This window comes from Haemaphysalis longicornis, unplaced genomic scaffold, assembly GCF_048455015.1.
Source record: "Haemaphysalis longicornis isolate Haplotype H1 unplaced genomic scaffold, Haemaphysalis longicornis Haplotype H1 scaffold_3, whole genome shotgun sequence".
Lineage (NCBI taxonomy): Eukaryota > Metazoa > Arthropoda > Arachnida > Ixodida > Ixodidae > Haemaphysalis > Haemaphysalis longicornis.
In genome coordinates this window covers 118,898,417-118,915,365 of record NW_027526335.1, presented here as the reverse complement: position 1 = coordinate 118,915,365, position 16,949 = coordinate 118,898,417, and the positions used below count along the sequence as shown (strand labels likewise).

Here is a 16,949-nt window from a genome sequence, read left to right as displayed (position 1 = left end):
TGCGAACTGTACACCATTAGTCTTGGGCAAAATCACAAAACTACTTTTTGAACGAAGAGCACTTTAGGGGCTCGCCTTGTCGTCGTAGCTCGTTCCCTGGTCCCAAGTAGAGCCACATGGCGTTCCGCCGCAGCGGCTGTCGTCGCGACGTAACCCAGAGGCTTCGAAAGCCCACCGGCTTATATAGTCATAAATGTTCGAAACTCGTGAACCGCAGGCGCTTTTTGGAGTCTTACGGGCTAGATATATCATCAAAAAAGCACTTACATGTCTGCGTGGCTGAGCGAGATAATAAAAAATTTCAAGGAAGTCAACCTACCAGTTTTCTTCTGTTTGGAGGGGAATTTACCAAAGTACCGCCTTATCGGGCCCCTCCGCCAGGATGGAATCGCACTTTTTATGTTTCAAGCTTCCAGTGGTAGCAGTTGTGGCTGGTGTTTATGTATCAGCCAGAACGTCGTTACGAATATAAGGCACTTCTTGTGAGTGCAGGGCACTTTAGGGGCTCGTCTTATCGTCGTAGCTGGCTCGATGGACCCAAGCAGAGCAACACGCCGTTCCGCCGTCGCAGCGAAACCCAGAGGCTTCGAAAGCCAAGCGGGTAATATAGTCATAAGCGTTCGAAACTCATGAACCGCTGGCACTTGTCTCATACATCTCACCGTTGTTTAGCGCAAAGAAAACTGTAGGTACATTTGAGGCAAAATACACCTAATTAACCGGTAGTCCTCAATGCTGGCTGGCTGATGAAAATCAGCAGAGTGTTAACCAAGTGCTTTTTCTGAGGTGCGGCTCCGAGTGGATTAACCCAAAGTTCGTAGTCTGCCGGTCGTAGCGGGCCAAGTGTCTGTAGGCAGGGTTCTCTAGAAACACTGAGTGCTGGACATTTCCACGGGAGGTGTTGCGCACTGCACAGGCCCCCGGTGCCACATTTCTGGCCGTTAGGAGAGCTGTATGGGTTTCCACGCCCGAAGAAGTAGTGAGCAGTACTAGGCGTAAGTGCCGTGGCCGTTCTTACACGCCTCAACCGCACTGTTGTGCATCGGCTGAATGCGGGGGGCAACCGGTTGAGGTCTCCCGGAATTTGTTTTGAAAAACGGCGTTGGAAAAAAACAGCAGTAGCCGGAAATCGCTCGTCACCCGCCCCACCTATGCAAATTTTTGGCGAAGTACGTACGCTACAGGAAAACGGACTGCACGGAAAATGAGAAAATTCGCGTTCCCACGCATGTTTGTTCCCTTGGAACCACCCCGTAGCATGTATGTCGAGTACCACCCATGGCTCCCGACATGTACCGCCGTCTTTGGCGCTGATTTCCGTAGTTGGCTAACTTAATTTATTCCTTGTATTGGCGTAAATAGAGATAACAGGACGATTTCAAACACAATACCAAAACTAGAAAACTGATATGTATAAAAACGAACTATCCAAATCAATAATATCTTAGACGAAGGCACAAAAATTGATCAACTCACTTAAGTCTGCGTGTGTGCTTGAAAAAGGAAGGCCTGTGAATTCGACTCCTTTACTGCTGCATCCTATGTAGCCTCTGACTACGCTTGCTTTCTTGTCATTCGACGCGAATTCCTTCAGAGTTATATGAATTTTGGCAAACGGGCACATTAGCCCCCCTAAGCTCCCGATTCCTGGTCACTCCCGACGAACAAAACAACAACTTTTGCTCTACCGCAGACGACGTGTGGTGTTAGCTCAGTATTGAGAGCTAACACTCCCCGTTGCCAGGCGTAGCGCTACGGTGAAGAACCGCATTGAAATTCCATGATGCGTTTGTTTGGTTTTGAAAACAGCGGCTATTTCTTGACCGGACAAGAACTAGAAGAACTAAACAACAAAAGCGACGGTCTTTGGGGGAATGGGGCATTTCAAGGGACCATGCAGACAAAACGCAAGTTTAGTTCCTTCGAAAGATTGCCTCGTTGGAATCATGCTGACACCACATTTAACGCACACTACGGTCAATTAAGGTATATAAGTCGGAAAAAAGGGAATGGTCATGCGACCCAAGAGCTCATTTCCCGCCGCAGAACCTACAATGTCATACGCCCAGCTCCGCGATTGCCTGAGGCCGGAAAAAGCAAAAGACAATTAGGCATAGCTTATAAGCTTGCCGAACGAGTTATTCGCACTTAAATGTAGTGCATATTTTTTTTTTACAACCATAAGGATGGTTGGGTAAACAATGAAAGTTGCGAAAATACACGTAAACATAGATGTACCGATGCGCACTGCTGTTGGTAGTGGGCGCACCACGCATGTTTTAGCTGCAGAGCAGTCCGCTGCTTCGGAGATGTCTCACACGAAACAGGCAGATTGGCGTAAGTGACGGTGTCCTACGTGGCCCTGTTTGTCAAGCATACCCCATGTTTCACGAAACGGTTACTTTCTACCGTGTCAAAAACAAGCCCGATGCAAATACGGTCAAGAGAAGCGACGACGAATAACGGTCCGCGGCTCCATATGGTAGCGCGATCTGGCAGGGCCGACGGTAATCAAGGCTGCAGAGCCTAACGACGCACTAGAAGTTCGTTTAAATACCCGCCATGGGGACTTGATGGCTGACGTCACGAAAACACACGCTTTTGGCTGGAGAATGAAACGTTTTACCTAAATTGATTAATTTTTCAGTGAATACTGCAGCGTTTCCTCCCGTAGAAGCGCTGGGGACACTATAAAACGCGAAATCTTTCGAATAAAACAAACTTGTATTTTTCTTCATGGTCCCTTTAAGGCTTTTAAAACGAGTACTGACACGTAACTTTACAGCAGAGATAACTATATAAAACACTTCCTTGTATATGGAGATATCTCCCAGCATGCTTCAACAAAAACCATTCAGTATAACACAATTTTAATCCATTTTAATCTTTGGGCGCACGAGAAAGCTCAGAACGAATATCCTGTCGCAATCGGCATCAGAATGCCGCCATCTGCTCCTCCTGGCACCAAACTGCCGCCGTGACTGCCACCGTAACGTGGCGGACGAGCTTTTTGCGGTTGGCGCGTGCTGCGCTGTCGTGTATACCACTTCACGGTTTTGGGACTAACCTGATGCTTCCCGGTCGCGTGGAATCGGTGGCGACCGCAGCCGGTCTGGAAGCTCGCGCTGGCGTACAGAGCGTGTCTGATGCGACAAAAACGGTGATTGCACGAGTTCTTCCCTGTCATGGCGGAAGCCTTGGTGTTCGTTTTCTCGAAACTGAAACTGAAACAAATAAACGAGGCTGTAAATAATTATTTACGCGCCGATCGACCATCTTATGGGTCATTGTATTATTAGCGGCCTGGGAGGCACCCTTAACAGCGAAGAAAATATAACACGAACATTTGCTGTCAGTACTCCTTCAATGAAGGAATTGTAGAAAGAGCAAAAACGTAACTAAAATTTTGAAAACGACCCAATCAGGTAACGCCCATGATTTCCGCGAAAAAGAATCACAGCGTAATTAAAGTAGCGGAAATTTTAAAACGTCCAAAAAATACAAAAAACAATAGAAAGTACGAAACTAATGAACCGATTTAAAATTATATATCTTGTACACCACTCTTAAAAAACAAATATTCCAGTAAAAACAAACACTGTAATAGGAGTAAATAATTATAATCGATCAACTGTGGCACGCCGTGCCCTTCAACAATATTGCATATTCTGAATATAATGATAAATATTGTTTACACAAGCGCAAAGGCAATATTTGGTTGAAGTTATTGCACGAAACGTAAACAAACTAAGGAACTAACGAAATCAGGCACCATAATTACGAAATTAAACATTTGTATCTTCTGCTGAGCCCTCACAAAACAGAATTAATATAAACGAAGCACCCTAAAAACAAAATACGATCAAAACTAACATGGATGCTTACAACTTCCTAGTAATGTCCAGACGAATGCCTAGTTGGACCTTCTGTTAACTTGTTGTCAAACTTTCTGTTGAAGTCCGCTGCCGCTGCTGTTACTACTTTACGAGCACCACTGCACACCTCCCTCCGGAACTTGTTCCGCTTACTATCCATCGCCAGGAGCTTGTAGTCCGCACCCGTGGGTATTTTTACCTCTCAAGGGGGCTGGTATTACACGTGGGGCAGCGGGTAACCCTCTTTCAGTGCGGTTCTTCTGATTTCCCTACGCAATGTGGCTTGCCCCTTTTAAGAGGCTTCCTCCTACCTGCCTCCCGCAGTGCTGTTTTATTTTCAAGCGCGCAATCTCCGGCTTGCGCCCTACGCTCCGATTTCTTGTGGGATGCTGGGTACTTTACCCCTTTTTGTAACGAATACTCTACAACCAACATTAGTATCTCGGGCTTTCCCCTTAAAAATGTGCAAAATGGACCAACCATGTGACCCCGTGAATTTGTACAGACATGCATAATTAACGAGTTCAACACATTTCATCGTTGGGCAAGGTCGCAGCACCGGTGCGGCGCCAGCGCTTGGCACCAGACGGACGCGTCTAGATTACCCAAACATTTGTTTCTTGTTTGCTGACCACTTTTAAAGTGTCATCGTTCCCCCTTTCTCCCTCCCTCCTTCCTGTTGGCACGCAACTGTTCTGCGTTTAACAGTGACAGTTGTGTTTTCTTTCTCCCTGCAGAAAAGTTGGCTTTCTGGCAAGGTCAGGAATTACAGAAAAACAATACACATTTTCAGCGTCTGGCGTGAAGGGTTGAAATACTGCTATGAGCACTGCTGGCTCCATGTCGAAGGAGTTGGAGGAGGTGGCAAGATTAGAGCTTGGAGAGACACCTGAGGTCAAGCAGCAAGCAGTAAAACGACTACGGGAACTGCTTTCAGGTAAGAGCACGCAAGGAACGCCGGGATAGCGCTGAAAAGGAAGCAGATCTGTACAGCTGAACTTGCAAAGACTGCATCATTATATTTGTAATGGAGGTTTTTCGAAATCGAGTTTTTAAGCTAAGGTACCAAAAACGTTAAAATCGTTTGTAGACATGAAAACTACTCATAAAAATTTATCAGCATTTTGCTATTTCCAATTTTTTTATTTATCAGTTAATTTTAATTTAAAGTTAATCAATGCTTGCAAACACAAAAAATGCGAATAACGCGCAAGCCGTGAAATTGTCGCGTGTGATTGCGTACCGGCGCGCGCACGTTATGTGAACTAAGCACACCAACATCTCTGATACTTAAAGGGCCACTGAAGTGATTTGTAAACATTGCGGGATTACTAGCGCAAATTGTAGTCCGGAGTCCATAGGCCATGTTTCGACCACTCTGAGCGCGGTTACGCGAAATTATTTAGTAGAAAAAGAAATTCGAAAATGCTGTCCTCCTCTCTGCGCACTCGCCCATTTTTTGTGGCGTTTTCGTGTGACGTCACGAGGAGACGAGCTGGCAATTGGCTGCGCTACTGCACGGTTCGCCGACCTTCCGATCGAGTCAGTCGGCACAGCGTTTAGACCGCCGGCCGCCGACGGGTCCACCGCACGTTTGTTAATGAAAGAATGTGCCTTTCTTTACTTTGTTAGTTTGTACACTGTATCTAGCTCCAAGTCGAGTCAAGGTCGCCTCACACAAGCGCTGCACAAGGGCACATGCGACGCTTCGCTGACTTTACGCTAGTAGGAAAATCTAAGGCCACTTGAAGGCGGGAGAAGAGTCAAGGAAGTCAATATTCGTACTAAGAAAATAAAATCAACTGGAACTTTTACTGTACAGCGCAAAACTAGGGAGCAGGAAGCACTTTTTTGCGCTGGGTGAACAAGCACAGCGGTCAGCTGCACGACCGCACATCTGCGAACGCTTTTCCGTCCAAGAAATGCAGTTGCTAGACGTGAGATATTGTGGAAGTTTGGGGGACGCTTACTGCACGGGCGCTATACGAAAAATAGTCACCTAAAGTACTTCAAATGATAAGGCTAAATAAAAGTGTAAACTGGTTATACATTATATACCTTATATATCCAACCTCGGGCGAGCTGGCCTGTGGCCGAGTGATTGTAAGCAAAAACCTTTTACTCTCTGACTCTGCTGAATGCTGAGACAAAGAGGCTCGAGGTACAATGCAAACAGCAATGGTGACAGGGGGCAACCTTGTCTGACAGACGACTTGATCGCAATCGGCTCAGACAGAATACCATTGACGATAAGCTGTGTACTGCACCGATCATAGCACAGCTTGATGCCCTTATATAACACATCACCTAAGTTGACTGCTGCCAGAAGTGCGAATAAGAAATCATGAGAAACCCGATCAAAAGCTTTTGCAAGGTCAATTTGTATTAGGGCCATCTGATCTACCGAATCGGACACGCACTCCAAGACAGAACGAGCGATATGAATATTTGTGTGAATACTCCTACCCCGAATACCGCAAGTTTGGTGGGATCCCACTAAACTACTAATTACAAATTGAAGGCGCCAAAAGTTAAGGTGCTTGCTTATGCAGATGATATAGCGTATTTTTGTGCTGACAAAAGGAGTGTCCAGGAAGCCCTTACAGTGACTAAGCAGTTCTGCGATGTGTCTGGAGCGGACGTTAATATGGAAAAAACTAAGGGATTTTGGATCGGACAATGGGGAACAAAACCATCTACATTCGCTGGTATTATTTGGGATAGCGCCCCACTTCAGTACCTCGGCGTGCCGTTACATCAAATACGGAACACAGGGCCTCATTGGTCATCAGCGCTCACGCAAGTTAGGCGCGCATCGCAGGCATGGAATGGGCGAGGCCTCTTTGTGTTTGCACATGCAAGAGTGTGTAACGTCTTCCTTGCCACAAAGCTCCTTTATGTGCTTCAAGTGCTTCACTGTGCGCGAGCAAAAGTTCAGGCCCTACATAGAGTTTTTGCAACATTTGTGTGGGGCTCTCAATGGGAACCTATGCGCAGGGACAACTTGTTTCTTCCTTTAAAGGCAGGGGGTGTTGGGCTCATGCATTTGTTTGTGCACCAACTTGTGTCTCGTTTTTTCTTCTACAAATTGGTTGATCACCCACTTTTACTGACTGTACTTCAGCAGCGCATAAGTTTCCATTTGCCTTTTTTGCTTGTATGTACGGGCGAGGTCAATACGAAGCCTCCATGGGGATTTCTCAAAGAGGTCGTGGAGTCATTTAACTTTCTTACCGCGCGGTTTTCCTTGGAATATCTGTTCAGCATGTCAAGGAAAACTATGACGAACACTCTTATTGAAAGTCTATTCCCGGTGCCTGTTTATCGCCAGCCTTACTTAGGCCACCAGAAAAGCAATGTTTTAAAACGCGTAATGAGCATGTGTATCCCGCCAAATGCAAAAACATTTTTCTTCAAGCTTCATTCTTCCACACTCCCAGTTAAGACATGGCTGCGCGAAAAAGGAATGGCTATTCCTTGGTCGGACAATTGTCGCCTCTGTAATCAACCAGAGACAATTGATCATTGTTTTGTGTTGTGCCGGGACGCTGTGTTCTTCTGGGACGTTTTGCAGCGGACACTAAAAAAGGACATCGACATCACCCCGTACACCATTCGCTTCCTGCCATTTGAAGATGTTAATCGGGTGCCATATGACGTTTTCGTTCTCCTAGGATTGTTTAGCTTGTGGAAGTGCCGTATGACTGATCGGCATGCGGAACCCCCTAGGCCGACCAAGTGCATTTTTCGGGAACAGGCGGCGTTGGTGCGGAGCGTTTATGCTGCGCAGAGTTATCCACCAGAGTGGCTGCCTCTTTTGGATGCGTGCGTTTGCTTGCCTGAGTTTTGATCTTTGTTCGACTGTCTGTTAGTGCTTAAATTGTGTGTTAAGTGTCTCGTCTTTTGAAGTTTTCTAACATTTCCATGCATTAAAGAAAAAAAAAGAAAAAAAGGCCTGTGACCGAGTGGTCTAAGGCGCAAGGTAACCGTTTTGCAGGTCGCAAGTTCGAATCCCCGAGGTTCCATCGTTTTTTGTTTTTTTTGCCAGTTGATTTTTTGTTTTCGGCCGTTGTTTTCTAAACTGAGTTCACCATTTTTGGTCCGTAACGTTCACTGTTCCACGAGCGAGTTTGCAGAACGCGCGCAGACTGCCACTGACGCTCTAGCGAGTTCTCGTTAGCGTGCTGCTGCTTGCGGGCAGTGGGCATAGGCCTGAATCAGCACACCCTTGGCCTGGTGCGAACACGCTTTTTACGATACAGGCATGAGTGAAGCAAGCTCCGAATATGAGGGAAAAGCGCATGGCATTTGAGCGTCAGCGGTGACGCGGAGGGCGTCATCCACTGCGTAGGCCTCGGCTAGTGATTTCTACGATTCCAAGCCGTCCTGGGAGGCTTATCTCAGGCATTTTACAGCCGAAAATATGGTAGAAGGGCGGTACGGCGATTACTGAGATATCGAGAAGGCCCATCCAACGATGCCGTCGGATGTCAAACATGTTGTTTTACAGAACCGAAACCGAAACTTGTTTGAATGCTTACCTCGGACATCGTCCAATCACGCTGCCGTCTCTTCGCGACGTCACAGCTTTAGTTGGTGCGGCCGCCACAGACCGCGCATGGTAGTTTTTTTTCTTTCCCGGTTTATAAAATAATTAACGTCTTATCAACCGGATAAACAATGAAAAGTGTGGTAATTTGAGCCAGTCTACGCAGTGCAAGCAAAAACGGGACCTCGACAAATTCACTTCAGTGTCCCTTTAGGTCGTGGCCAACAGTTATAAAAGCTTTTTAAAGGTCCGTGAAGACAATACGAACTTTTTTTGTGGGAAATACAGCCTTAGGTAATGAGGTCGGTGCCTTTCAGTACAAATGACGTTGTTTCCCCACAAAAACGACGAGAAATATGTACAAGCCTGTAAACTTCACTCTACGCGACGTCTAGGGGTGACGTAATAGGGCAAGAGCAAAAAATAGGGCTACTAGGGGCTATACTTTAAGTTACGATATTAGCGGACTATATGAAGTGCAATATTGGAGCTATTATGAGTAGCACAATCATGAAGTTTGGTTGGCGATAGCATTTTGGAGCAGCCTCCAAGCGCACAAACGAGCACCTGTGACGTAATAATCGGAGGAGAATAATCTACTAGCAACGAGGGGTGGTGACTACAATAATTGTTCGAAAGCTGTGGGAAAATTCGCGTGCTTTTCTACAGAGACAGCAATCTTTTCAGTGAAGTAAACCTGTGTTGTGCGTTCACGTCTTTGCGATGCCAATAAAGTGAAATGAAAAAGCAAGAAAACGTGGCTGCCGAGCCTCGTATAAGCACAGGCTAATGAGCTCCCTGCTTGTGTAGCAAGCAGGTAGCTCCGCCCCTCGCCCAGTATAGCGGAAAGCGGGTGGGCAGAGAGTTGGCATAAAAGGGCTAAAAAACCTAGTATACCCTAAAGTAGCTTCTTCTGTGGATTCATCATATTTCTTCGGTATGAAGGGTTTACGATCATCTGATGCCCCGCAAGAAGTTTGTTTGCATAGAAAACATGGCGTTATCAAACAGAGATAATTTTACTCGTTTTGTGATCATGCAATGACCCGATAAAGGCTCCGATAACGCCAGTAAGTTTATCTTTTAAATGAGAAGTTAATTGTATTAAGAGATCCAGTGAAAAGGTTGCCAAGTCCAAATCGTCGGGCAGTCAAAGACCAAACTCCGTTTTGAATACCCTACAGAAAAGCCAACTTTCTGTGGCGATAAATGATCCACCCCTCCGTGTGACGACGACGATGGTTGAACGCGAAGCTTCCTTCTGCCGAAATAAGATGGGAAAGGGTTATAGACAATGCCGCTGCGATTAAAAGTCCAAATTGCTGGCGAGTCGAAGTCACAGCTCCACATGTCGAAGTCTAAACGCGGACGAGAACCAAGGAATTCCTCACGAGAAGCATTCGCCTTCAACCATCGTCGTTGTTAGACTGAGAGGTTCACGACTTTTCCTGACCTTTCGCGGAACTACCCGGCTTACGTGCCCGCTGCCTGAAACAGCGACAGCGGGAGTTCTGGTCTTATTGTTCTTACTTTTCCTCTCACTCGTTCAGGCGTTGCACTGCCACTTTTTTTGCTTACTTTAGCACAAACATACCCAACGAGCGCTCCGAACTAAATGAACGCGGGTGCTGCCAGCAAATTACATACATTTCGCTTCAAATGTACCTGCTGTTTCTTTTGCGTTAAACAACGGGGAGGTGCATGAGAAGCGCCAGCTTTTTTAGAGTTTCCAACGGTTACGACTATTCAAACCGCTTCGTTTTCTAAGCCTCTGCGGGACGCCCTACGACGTAACGCCTCGCTCCACTTGGGTCCGTTGTCTCGCGACACCCCCTGATTTCGGCAGTCGTTTGACATCGGCCGTTACAGCAAGCTACGACTGCAATGCGAGCCCCTAAACTGCTCTGCACTTAAAAAGCGACTGACTGAAAAAACCAATGTGTATAACTGGACCGCAGACAGCCTCGCACAGCAAAGTAGAGCCTCAAATGCCGTGATTTTGAGGAGGATAATTCGCGGCACGCTGCATTCACGATCCGTCTACAGCATGGGCAAACTTCGCATACAGTTCTCACTCGCCTTGAATGCGTTCTCTGGTGAATGGTAAAGCTGCAACGTGCAGACATGCAAAATAAAAAGGTAATTACCAATTTTAATGCCGCATTTGGAGGCCTGAACACGCAGCAAGATACGGACTTCAACGCCAACAGTGACATGCGGCTAGGGCGGCGGTTTCTGTTCAAGCGGTCCCCGGGGACGCACCCACACGGCGGCTAACCGATTGCGGAAAAATGCCGGTGCCCTGGGAGCACCGAAAATTCTTGTGTTACATCTCGTGTTAATTACACATAGTTTAATTTACTTCTCATAATTACTTCGCAGCGGATTTGTGAACTGCAAAAATTCTAGCATGTGCCAATACGTGGCTCTCTTCAGAAGGAGTGTGGCTTCAAAAAATGGCCTGAGTCTTGTAAAATCAAAACTTTCCCTGAACAAATATTATGACAACGACCCGCTGATACGAGTTTAACATTGCGCCGAGTTTCTTCTAGTTTTTGTAAATGCGTAATTCACAGTGCAGTTGTAAAAGGTATTGCAGAATTCCTGTCTGGTGCCAATACATCAGCGTCTACGGGTGGGAACCGACGGCGGCTAATTTGTCGGCAACACTAAAACTGCAGTACTTCCAAGTTTCTTCCATCTAATGAAGTAGGAAGTATGGTCAATTGGGAATTACAAACAAACATATTTTTGCTTCGCGAACTGCTGCTAGTATGTACATGGATTTGTGGATTTGAGTGACACCAACCACATCTTCGCTGCTCGTCCTGCTTCGAAGAGTGAAAGGATTAATGATTTTTTTTCTATTACGCGCACGTGTTCGGTAACGGGTGCCCATTGCAGCTGCCGCTGCAGCCAGTGGCGTAGGTTAAGTTCGAACAACAGAGCCAGTGTATGTCAGTATCAGCAGCGCATGCTGATGACGGGCGAATACCCAGAGTACGGATAAATTACGAGGTTCAAATCCAACCTTCGCACGAAAAATCCATTGCTCGGCGCGTGAGCATTTCCATTTCGCCCACTGCCACGTTTCGTACCCTTTCATGTAGCCGTCATGTAGCTTCGACACTGCCTATACAGAAAACTGCGCACGGCGCAATATTCACTCGTTATCAAGAGACAAAAAATACTCTCAGTAAATTTAAGGGTTTGCAATACACAAAGGACGGTGCGCAGTTGTCTTCTTTTGGTGGGGAACTAAGATGGCGGAAGTGTGAAGGGCAGCAAACGTATTGCTGGGCCAAATGGAGATGCCCAAACTTCGAGCGTTGTGCTTTTCATCCAAAGGTTTAACACTAACTCTCGTAATATATTCATAGTCCTCTCAATGTGCGCGTATGCGGAGTGCGCAACATAAGCCGATAGCAAGCTACGTGCCGACTACACAACGCCATTGCCATTGGCGCGGCGCCTTCTACGTGCGCGACGGGTGGCTTTCCGGCGCATGTTGAATTCGAAATGGTGTAGGTACTTCCATCGCTGCTCCCTTCGGGAAGCTATATACACGATCTTTGTTGCAAACAACGGGGCACATAAAGTCACGAAAAGTATAGTAGGCATCAAAGTGCCGCAGTGGCTGTGGCCTGCGTGTTCACGTAGATTTAACTACTATTCAGCAGTCTACCTTGTGTTTTACTCTGTGTTTGCGTATCATTTCTGTTAGCAAATTGAACAACTTCGGGAAGCAACAGAGCCACATGTGCTTTCCCCTATGTCCTATCGGTGGGGGTGCCTGACACATGATGTTACTTGTGTAAGTCAAGCGAAACCAAAGCAGCTACACTTTCAAAGTGCTTTCTCGCGCGTCCGCGTTGCGCAGGCAGCTTCCCCAATTTTTTTCTGCTCACAAACCGTGAGGTGGATTTTGTAGTTCTGGGGACACTTAAATGGACCTGTGTACACCGAGAAAACGAATGTGCGCAGTCAGGTCTCTGTACTGGGGTGTATTACTGAAGTACTAACTACAGATGATTAGGTATCACGGGAAGGAAGCAAAATATTTCGTTTCGCTATCCAACAGGTGAACCTCTACTCGACTGTCCCACGGACGAGGCCTTTCTGGTGAAGTTTCTGCGACAGCGCAAGTACAATATCGAAAGGGCATACGATTCCATTAAGAAGTACTTCGCATGTCGGAAAGAAAATCCAGATATATTCGAAGGACTTACTCCAGATTGCATCCCCTTCGACGTTGCCTGTCGCCAAAACCAACTGTTCACCGTGTCACGCAAAAAAGACCCAAAAGGAAGGGTCGTATTCCTGGTCAACGCCGGTAAGAGTTCCTCTTCCTTGCCTGTGTGATCTCTCAGAAAGCGGCGTCATCATGCTTGGGGGACGGCTTGAAAGTAGTTTAGCAGTTTTTGAAGCACGTATATCATCACACAAATGCGTTATGCAATGATGCTCCTGAGACACTTCGCTTCTGCCGCACATGCCCAAAAAAGCTTTGCCATCTTTCTTCTTGAGACAGTCTGTTTCGTGACCCCTCTCCACATTTCGCTTTTAAACGGCTTCGATCGGTGTACCGCACATTGTGCCACTGCTGGATCAGCACTCATGTATTGGTAGAGGTGACGGTGCAGGTGGATTGCGGTGCCTGTTTGGTCTCTCGCGTGGCTGTGCTTCTTCCGCTGTCTAACTTCCCCTATGGTGTGCTGTGGTCGACGGCCACGTTTGCCCCTGCTTACTTTTATGAGCGTGCTATGGAACGCAGAATGTTGTGAAACACATCAATTTCATGTGGTGTTGGCGCTGTTGTGGTCTTACAGACTCTGGTGCCGACGCTGGTACCAACCCCGACTCGGATATGGACTGTTTATTGCTTACGCAATCAAACGCGTCTAAGAGCCTGCTGACTGCAAAGGGAGAAGTGGAGTGCAAGGTTTCCCACTCTTCGAGAAATTAAAGAGTGAATCGAAATATTTCTTCAGCCCCTGCCGATTTACGATAGGACAGACTGCGGAATAAGGACGGGACAACACAAAAAAGACACGAAACGGCACTTTGTGTTTCTGAGTAATGCCTCCTTAGTGTTTGTTCTGGCCTTCTCGCGCGTTTTATTCTATCATGTAAAATGGCCACCTGGCCCACCCGATTGCTTTGATGTATTTTCTAGTTCCCATTTCCAAATTTTTCTAAAGATCGTTACCACTTTTCATCAAAAACACCTAGATTTTGAACCAACGTCGATGTCCCGGGATAAGCATCTCGACTCTTGGGACTGTTAGCCTTTGCGGTGGGAAAACGAAATGGGCTACAATAGCTCAAAACTTGCTTGGAAAGTTTCTCAAAAAACGCCGTATTATTAAATAACCAGTGCTTAAAAGCTGAAAATTCCAAGTGAGAAGCGGCGCCCTAAAAACATATATTTTGGTTCCAAAATACAAACCGTCATAAACACTCTGTCCTATTCCAAGCGTCAAGCTATGTTTAACTACCGAAATAATTCATTTCGTCGTGTTCACAGGAATGTGGAACACAAATGTATGCTCGATGAACGATTTCTTCAAAGTGGACGCGGTGCACGTGGAACAGATGCTTCTTGACGAAGCAGCTCAAATCAAGGGTTTCGTAGCCGTTTACAACTTCAAGGGTTTAGGTGTGTATCACTTGGCTCAATACACACCCTCTGTCATCAGGAAGCTTATTCAGCTTGTCCAGGTGAGTAAGAATCTTCGGGTCATTGTGCGCCAGAAGCATTGCGAAGCACGGCCGCGGGCCGCGTTGGCTGACTTGCTAACGTGTTGCGCTTGACAGCCCAAAGTCATCACATCATCACATCACATCACTTTAATACCTTAAAGACCCCCTGTAGGGGGTATTACATAAGGGGTGGGTAACAGATAAATGTTTACAGGTCGTCAAATGGAAATGTGCGTGGTGACCTTCTCTTTAAATGTTGATGAACACGTGATGGCCGGAACGTCACAGGGAAGGCCATTCCAGTCCACTGCTACACGGGGGAAAAAAGAGGCAGAAAAAGTAGTAGTGCGAGCATGTGGACGCGCAATTTGATACGGGTGGGCAGTGCGGTGAGATATGCGCGTCGGTGGTACGATGTAGGGTGCTTGATTAAGAGGGCTGTAGAAAAACTTGTGTAGCAAACAAAGGCTGGTGATGCGGCGGCGCACTGAAAGATTTGAAATACCAGTTTCGCGTTTAAGGGATGATATGCTTATGTCATATGAATATGAGGAATGAATGAACCTAGTGGCGCGGTTTTGCACAGATTCTAATTCATTGATCAAGTATACCTGGTGCGGACTCCATATGGGAGCCGCATATTCTAGTTTAGTTCGGATTAAAGATTTATAGGCGAGAAGTTTGACGTCCAGTGGGGCATGACGCAGATGGCGCTTTAAGAAACCCAAAGATCGGTTTGCTGATGATATGACGTTCGTGATATGCGTGCGCCATGAAAGATCACTGGTTAAGGTGACGCCTAGGTATTCATAGGATTGAACTTGTTCAAGAGTCGAGTTAGCTATTACGTAAGAAAAATACAAGGGATTACGCTGGCGTTGAAAAGAAACGAGTTTGCATTTAGTGGGATTAAGCTCCATTAACCACAGGTCGCACCATTGCTGTACACGGTTAAGGTCATTTTGGAGCGCAGTTTGATCAGAAGGGTTAGTAATCTTGCGGTATAGAACACAATCGTCGGCAAACATGCGGATGTGAGAAGATACATGCATGGGTAGATCATTAATATATATTAGAAACAGAAGGGGTCCGAGGACAGACCCTTGGGGGACGCCCGCAGGTTTCATCCCGGCCATTTTTGCTGCAAGCGAGCAACTAGAACGCTCGCGGGGCAAGATTTCGGAGCAGGTTTGAGACTACAAGTGCTCGGCGCTTGAAACACCTCAAATGTGAAAGTTGTACAAAAAGATGCCTATGATTTAAGAATTAGCCACCAACAACGAATAGCCGAACACTCACCATACTTTTTCTTCCGTAAATCATTTCTGGTACCCGCCTAACTGTTGCTTTATAAAGAAAACGAGGCATCTGGCCCCTCAAAAAACTACCATTCGTTGCATCGTGTCGTCTGTAATCAACTTGCGAATTGGGCAAGTTTACAAATTTGTATGATCGTACTCGCAACTAAAACATTGTGCAAATGTGTAACGAAATCATGACCTGACGCACTTTCCCTGCCGTTCCACAGGAGTGACCTCGCTGATCGTTAACTGTGTTGAACAATTTCAGGACTGTTTCCCGATGCGAATCAAGGCAGTTTACATAATTAATAACCCGCCTGTATTTGATGCCATCTTCTCAATTGCGAAACTCTTCATGAAGGCTAAACTACTCCAAAGGGTAAGCCACTTCTTTTCATTCACCATTTGGTCATATTGTAGTCGGGTGGGTCGCTTAGGTGCCTAAACGAACGTATAGAGTTTGGCCGCCATGCAATAACTCAAAGAGCATTTCACAGAAAATCCCAACACTTTTTTTGAAAACACGGGTTTCGCACCAACTGCAGTGATGGCCAAAACAAGTATGTTAATGTTCGTAAGGAATGCTTTCGCTAACACGTGATATACTAAAGCAGACGCAAAATATTGAAAGGTGTTCATAAAAAGGCTGAAGGACGCAAGAAAGCGAATACTGCAAGAACTATTTAACCCAGAGCCAGGTTTTGTTCCCAAACAAACCTTCCGCTTCCGCGTTTCTGTCCTAGCAATAAGCCAAGCCGTTCAAAGGAGACCGTGATCAAGTAATACTAGATTTGCTGCTCCGGAGAGGAAATTGAGTGGATAAAACTGTAACTATGAGATGATGGTCGCTGGCTGTAAGGCTTACGACGTTCCGTGTGTGACCTCCAGCAATCCTTGCTCCCATCATACGCGATTGCTAGGTATGGTTACGCGGCGCAATGCAGCGGGGAGGAGCGTGTTACACAAGATAACCCTACCTCGAAGAAGGCTACGAACCGAGTGTGGCATAAACCTGGCGCTCCTGCGGTCATGGCCTCCGAATAAATCATGGCCCCATCGCTCATGCCCCCTCTCGACTGCCTTGCCACCGCGCAACATTATCTTCTCCCTGTTCGAAGTAATCTCAGGGAAGCTTTTATTAGGTTCGCTGAAAGAAAATAAATGGTCATGAGTCGTTGTTTACGAAATTTTATTGAGCTAATCGATAGTTTTTTTATGTACGAAGTGACACACGTGTCATACCTAAATTGCGAAAGCCGAGTATCTCACTAGTTTGAGGTTCGATGTGCAAGGACAATGTTTGTATACCTATTCTTGTTTGTAGTGCTTACAGAGCACACGCTATTGCATCTATACACAAAGAGATAACTGCATTGTTTTTCTGGCTGGTAACAATCAGTAATTGTTTCCTCGTGTCCAAACTCGCCTTTTGGCATCTCCGGTAAAATCGAAAGGCAAGGAGCCTGCCCCGAATGCCGTGGGAAGAACAGTCGCCGTCTTGTCGAAGCCATGAAATAGATT

General features: G+C 46.4%; 1 protein-coding gene across 2 annotated transcripts in view; it reads left to right on the top strand.

Annotated features, from left to right (window-relative positions):
- Positions 1-16,949, top strand: part of LOC144175044 (retinaldehyde-binding protein 1-like) — a 29,507-nt gene that overhangs the window by 9,749 nt on the left and 2,809 nt on the right. The window contains exons 2-5 of one of the 2 annotated variants that reach the window (XM_077704081.1): positions 4,669-4,812; positions 12,506-12,757; positions 13,952-14,145; positions 15,697-15,807. In XM_077704081.1, the coding sequence (XP_077560207.1) occupies positions 4,698-4,812; positions 12,506-12,757; positions 13,952-14,145; positions 15,697-15,807 (672 nt within the window). In that variant the 5' untranslated portion in view covers positions 4,669-4,697. Of the gene's footprint in view, positions 1-4,612; positions 4,813-12,505; positions 12,758-13,951; positions 14,146-15,696; positions 15,808-16,949 lie in introns of both variants that reach the window. The other variant, XM_077704080.1, reaches the window with a different exon arrangement.